The following is a 6,992-nucleotide window of genomic DNA, read 5'->3' on the forward strand; positions in this document are numbered from 1 at the left end:
CAGACAGACAGACTGTTGCAAGGCTACGAGCGACAAAGCAGCAATGAATGCTTTTAGTTCAGATAGAGCTCACGGATGAAAAGATGAGAAGGAACAGATCCTCTGATGTCACCTAAGATATAGACTAGCTGGTATCATCAGGGGTCACGGGTGACTTTGTTGGTATAAACACTCGACCTGCGCATTGCGTGAGATGGAGACATTCAGCGCTAAAGCACCGCCTCTGGCGGTCAGTAAGGATGAAATAGAACAATCCTACAGGCAAAAATGCATGCATCGAGGTAGAAATTGACTTCTGTTAAACACAGAACTGTGTTTTGATGCGGACAATGGAGAGAAGGCAACACAGATTGCAAAAATGGAGTGGGACAAAACAAACAGTGATGAGGGAAGAGAAGACAACCTGAAAGCAGCAGCTAAATAACCAGCATTGCTAAAGCTCACTCGTATGTGTAAACACACACACAAACACAAACTTGCACTGACAAGCGAGTGGAAAAAGAGTTTTGTATTTGTTTATTGGTATGTTGTTTGATTTTCTATAATCTAGTCAATCACATGTTTTAAAAAAAGGTTTATGTTAGGCCTGAGGAACTGATTCTGAAAGTTACGGTGTACATCCTAGTGTTAAAACATTTTCCATTTAAATGTAATTTATATTTGTTCTTTGTTTTTGCTTTGCCTAACCATGTTAAATGGGCAATCAAACAATAGAAAAATTGTTGTAAAAAAAGAATCCTGTTGGTTTGTTTTTAGAGATGCATTTTATTTTGACTGTGAATTTAAAACTACTTGTCATAGAAGTAGTTATGTAAAATGACATTAACTTCTTTATTAACTACATTTATCAATAATTTTGGTACCTATATTGTCATCTAATAATCACCGCTCAATTCTGCAATACAGAGGATAGAATGAGAGACAACAGTGATAACAATTTTATTTTGTCGTACCTCGACCCATCACAGCTTTCTTTGTGTTTCTCTCTGGTCTCAACATGATTATATAACATTTGGGTCCAAATAGCGCTGCCAAAAGGCCAAAACTGGAGGCCAGGATGGCAAAAACCTCCACTGCATCTGCATATTTGCCTGGTGAGCTGATGTAAGCAGGGACAAAGGCCACCCACACTGCACAGAAGATCAACATGCTGAAAGTGATGAGTTTGGCCTCATTGAAACTGTCTGGAAGATTCCTTGCTAGAAAAGCTAACAAACAACTGAGGACAGCCAGTAAACCAATATAACCAAGTAAAACTGCAAAACCAACTGTGGACCCAACTGCACACTCATAAACTATCTTGTCACTGTGATACTGGGTGTTTTTTTGAGGCACTGGTGAAGCAGAGACAAGCCAGGCAGTGCAGATTGCTGCTTGAACAGAAGTCAGAACCAGAACTGTCCCTCTCTGCTGCACAGCACCAAACCACTTCAGACTGGACTCACCTCCTGGTTTGGAGGCCCTGAACACAGCCAGAACCACCATGGTTTTCACCAGGATACATGAGACACAAAGCACAAAGCTGATGCCAAATGCTGCATGTCTTAGTTGGCAAGTCCATAATCTGGGTCGTCCAATGAAGAGCAACGAGCAGAGAAAACAGAACTTCAATGACACCAAGAGAAGAAAACTGAGTTCTGAATTGTTGGCACGAACTATAGGTGTGCTGTGATGATGGATGAAGATGCCCAGAACAACAACACAGACAAATGTGCCCAACAGTGAGGTGGTTGTCAAACAGATACCCAGAGGCTCATGGTAGGAGAGAAACTCTGTTTTCTTAGGAACACAGAGGTCACGCTGGGGGCTGGGCCAGAAATCTTCTGGACAACTGGTGCACTCCATGGAGTCTGAGAAAAGAGGGTGATGAGATAGATACATGTACAACAACTCTGAACTGTGGTGTTTAAAAGTTTACACTCACCAGTTGTATTGCTGATCTTTCCCTCAGAACAAGGGACACAATCAAAACAACACTCAGGTTCCCCCTTCTTTCTGGCCATGCGGGTACCTGGAGGACAACTCTCACTGCACACTGACCGAAGAGGCTGTTTGGAGAAATATCAGTGTCTGTTACTGTATCTTATGAGGGCCCCTTCATATTTGTCCATGTTCCGTGTCCACAGAGAAAATTGCTTTGGTCATGTGGGACTGAACAGTGTGTTGATGGGGAGTTGAGTGCAGAGTGGAGTGTTGAACCAAATTTTTAACTGACCTCACACCTCCTACCATCACATTATCTGATACAAAGATGCTATATTCCATTGTCACAATTTGCTTCCCAGATAATAAGCTGCACATACACCTGGATGCAATGTTTCCTAATTCTTAGCATACTTGACTCACAAATGAAGTTAATGAGTTAATGGCAAGACCCCTGTTGCCAAATTCTGCAGACCCAGCTGCTGTTGTTCTGGAAGAGGAAGAGAAAGTACTTCATCATTCTTCAGACAAATGAGGTGCCCAACACCAAAGCCAGACATGTTGTTGGCTTAATAATAACCAAGGTCACAGAAATGGCTGGCCTGAGGGACTTGTGAACACATACCCTATTAGTGACAACAAGGCTTTCAAAGCAGACGTCAGGACAGAAAAAGACAAGGCTGGGGAAGTGTTACTGAGACCTATCACCACTACGGTTGTCCTGGTGTGTTGAGCCCTGTGATCATATGGCTGGCCATGCTATTACAAAATGTGAAGGTTGATGTGGGAATGTGCAGTGCCCTGGTCCTGGTGTTGAGTGCAGAGTGCAGAGTGGGGAGTGGCCCTGAGTCTTTTAGAGGGCTGTTCCTTCTACTGCGGCAAATCATGTGACAAGTTGTTGCCTTGAACACTATTTATTTTTCTACAAGTACTGTATGTTATCAATCTGTTTGTGATATTTTATGCATCTTTGTTGTTTAATGTCCATTTGCTAAGTTTATATGATTCTGGGAAGTTTAATTTAGTTTAGCATATATAGCTTCATAACTGCCTGCTTTGCCCTGCATCCATCCATCCATCCATCCATCCATCTTCTTCCGCTTATCCGGGGCCGGGTCGCGGGGGCAGCAGTCTGAGAAGGGATGCCCAGACTTCCCTCTCGCAGGACACTTCCTCCAGCTCCTCCGGGGGGACCCCAAGGCGTTCCCAGGCCAGCCGGGTGACATCGTCACTCCAGCGTGTCCTGGGTCTTCCTCTGGGTCTCCTTGCGGTGCGACATGCCCGGAACACCTCCCGAGGGAGGCGTCCAGGGGGCATCCGATACACAGATGCCCGAGCCACCTCAGCCGGCTCCTTTCAATGTGAAGGAGCAGCGGCTCTACTCCGAGCTCCTCCCGGGTGACAGAGCTCCTCACCCTATCTCTAAGGGAGCTCTCTGCCACCCTGCGGAGAAAACTAATTTCAGCCGCTTGTATCCGGGATCCTGTTCTTTCAGTCATAACCCAAAGTTCATGACCAGCTTTGCCCTGCATGTCAGTATTTTCATAAAACTGCCATGGTTAGGTAGGGTTTGCCTATATATTTCTCTGTGTTTCCATCTCTGCTCAGTGGGTGCAATATGGGCTGACCTATACCCCGAAGACCCTCCTGAACATCACACCTGCAGTTCATCATCCTGCTATGCTCAAATACCCAGCACTCAGTTTCCAAACTTTGGCAGATCATTCAGCTACCCTGTCTGGTACACATCAAGCACAACTCTTTTTAGTTTGAGATTGTGTCAGATTTTGCAGAATCTATGGTTACACATTGTTTTACACACTTTTTTTTATCTTGCTTCAGAGCTCATTTGGTTCAGCTCACTTTTGTTCCTGTTTGGTCAACAAGCCTTGTCTGATGCAGTTTCCCTGCCTGTTTCTCAGCCTGGAAATACCAATATTCTGCCATAACTCATCCTGACCAGCCACTGCCTCTGCCCCTACTTGCTTTAGTTGCTCTTCATTTTTTTGCACTAAATGTCTGCTTTTGGAACTCACATTCCCTAGCCAGGACACGGGTCACTGGGGCCCCCCTCTGGTGCCAGGCCTGGGGGAGGGGCATGATGGTGAGCGCCTGGTGGTCGGGCCTGCACCCATGGGGCCTGGTCGGGCATAGCCCGAAGAGGAAACTTGGGTCCCCCTTCCCATGAGCTTACCACCTGTGGGAGGGACCATAGAGGTCGGGTGCAGTGCGAGTTGGATGGTAGCCGAAGGCCAGGGAGGGATGTGATTGGGAGGAACGGCCCCCCCGACCTGAGCCCGAGTGGTGTTTTGTTGTTGGACTTCTGTGCTCTTCACGGATTGTCCATAACCATCACCAGGTTCAAGCATAAACGTGTCCATATGTGCACATGGCACCAGGATACCCTTGGCCGTAGGTCAATGATCGACTTTGTAGTCGTGTCATCAGACCTGCGGCCATATGTCTTGGACACTCGGGTGAAGAGAGGGGCGGAGCTGTCAACTGATCACCACCTGGTGGTGAGTTGGCTCCGATGAGGATACCAGTCAGACCTTAACATGTAGTGAGGTTCTGAGTTTCAACTCCCACCTCCACCAGAATTTCGACCACGCCGCTGCTCCTCCACATTGAGAGAAGCCAGATGAGGTGGCTCGGCTACCTGGTTAGGATGCCTCCTGGACGCCTCCATGGTGAGGTGTACTGGGCACGTCCCACTGGGAGGAGGCTCCGGGGAAGACCCAGGACTCGCCGGAGAGACTATGTCTCTCGGTTGGCCTGGGAACACCTCGGGATTCCCCCAGAAGAGCTGGACGAAGTGGCCGGGGAGAGGGAAGTCTGGGATTTTCTGCTTAAGCTACTACCCCGCAACCCGACCTCGGATAAGCGGTAGAAGATGGATAGATGGATGGGTTTGCCAGTACCATCACCCACATTGGTGGATTTCAACATTCAGATTAGATTGACCATAGCAAAGCTCTGTGGACTCAGGGAAAAATATGAATCTAGCCCAATGACTGAGGCAAAGAGATGATTATGTAAAAAGTTACCTGTTTGTATTCAAAGTTCCAGAAGATTTTGTCTTCATCCAGTGTGAGTTCTTCACCTTTGAAGGCTGACCTCTTAACCTCACCCACTCTCTGAACTTTAGTTCTTCCATCAGGGAGCCACACCCAGTTCATGATGTCATAAATTGGTAAGGCATCACCATTCTCATCAAATGACACTTGATCACCAAATGTTGTTGTGAAGTTGACTTTTTCCAAGTAATACACAAGCTTTGATGAGAATCAGACACAACAGGAAAACAAGAAAGACAATTACAATTAGTGCAGTAGTTGTTTGCCTCAGCTGACCAACAGATTCACAATGTTTTCAGATAACATATGCATGGTGACTTAAAGGGAATTTAAAGAGTTGACAGGATTCCCCAAAGTGACAACTTGAAAATGGTGCTTGTGCGAGAGAAGGTGAGAGAGAGAGCGAAAGATTTATCTCTCAGCTTGTGTTCAGGAATTTTTTTTGTCGTGTCTAAAATTATGGCTTCATGACACACGAGTCATAGTTTCATAACTCCGCCCTCATGTCAGCAGTTTATCGTTTACTGGTTAATAAATGCACCTGCTCATACACTACAGCCTTTGGTTTGCTAGATCACTGCAATGTTGTTTGCCTTGGAAATGCAAAAACAAAGAAAAGCTGTCATTTTATTTAAAATGTCTGAAGATGAGGAAATAAAGTAGAAAAGAACTGCATTTAACACAGAAGTACCTTAAACTAAAGATCTGGTAATTCATTGGAAGATAAACATTATGTTTTCGATAATTTCCATGAAAACCTTTTATCCTACCACACACAAGTTTTTTTTATTTATTAATATAAAAATAATAATAATTTCATTGAACCTTTAATACAAAGTATGGAATGTAAGGAAGAGTTGTGAAATGAAGAGTGTAAACTAATATGTCACCTGCCATGGCTCCAGTCTTTGTAAATGAGCACAGGTGTTGTTGCTGAAAGGTCCTCTCCCTGGCTCACACTGCAGCATGTCATCAAGAGCATACGCCAGAGCGTACACAGCCTTATACACATTATACTCTGGTCTGAGGTTTGAAACATCCACCAATTCATTCTCCACATTCTCTGGAACTTCCTGTCCAGTGCATAATTCTCCTCCAGCTTCCACCCAACCTGCTGGAGGTGGTGCAAATCTACACTGAAATGTGTGTTCCCAAAACTGATTCACCTGCAATGTAGTTTATTTTTAAATTGATACAAATATATTATTCTTACAAATATCAAATTAGAGGGAAACTCTCACCATGCTGTTTCCATCTGTGTTGTTGTGATGTAGATCAGGACGTATTTGTAACAGGAAGTCTCTGAGTCCTGGTATTTCTCCTCGACGGATGACGATGCCCAGTGTTCCACCCAGGTACGGCATGAAGTGAGGAGTCTGGAACTCATTAATTGATGACCAGACTTCACTGGCAATCCACTGCACGCCTGTCACATTCTGCCTCACCACCTGCACATTGTATTATCATAAGTTTATAAATTCACACTTCCATACCAGGGAAGTAAAATGTAGTTTCCACAGTTGATGTCGTTCGCAAAACTGTGTTGTATTACAGTCAAATTTTAATTTGTCCTGGTAACAAAAAAACTTAATCTAAAACCATCCTAACAACAGCTATAAGTATTTAAAGGTGAAAAATTCATGACATTTGTTTTTCAAAGGCCAAATGTTTTTTTGCAACACATCTCTTTCATGACTGACCTCTTTCATAAATTTAATCGTGCGACTCTTATGTGCAAACACAATCACCACTCGAGCTGTAGATTTCCTCATCACATCCACTATTCTCCTTAGTTCAGCAGGGTTATCATGCTGAGGTAAAATCTCTGTGTAAGCCAGACAACCTCCACCAGCTGGACCCAGATCAGAGTGAAAGGATCGGGCAGCGTGGACTCCATACTCATCATCACTGATTATCAGACCTGCCCAAGTCCAACCAAAGTGTTTTAGAATCTGAATCATTGCATTCACCTATGTGGACACAGAGCAGAGG

At 44.6% G+C, this 6,992-nt stretch overlaps 1 protein-coding gene across 1 annotated transcript; it reads right to left on the minus strand.

Annotated features, from left to right (window-relative positions):
* Positions 1 to 875: 875 nt before the first annotated feature.
* On the minus strand, positions 876 to 2,265 carry LOC310936121 (vomeronasal type-2 receptor 26-like; the record flags this gene model as incomplete). The annotated part of the gene is made up of 4 exons (XM_083900160.1): positions 876 to 895; positions 954 to 1,850; positions 1,925 to 2,048; positions 2,230 to 2,265. 4 exons carry the CDS (start codon positions 2,263 to 2,265, stop codon positions 876 to 878), a joined length of 1,077 nt encoding a protein of 358 aa, XP_083756286.1.
* Positions 2,266 to 6,992: the final 4,727 nt, after the last annotated feature.

Source organism: Microchirus variegatus (genome assembly GCF_963457635.1).
Source record: "Microchirus variegatus genome assembly, chromosome: 13".
Classification (NCBI taxonomy): Eukaryota; Metazoa; Chordata; class Actinopteri; order Pleuronectiformes; family Soleidae; genus Microchirus; species Microchirus variegatus.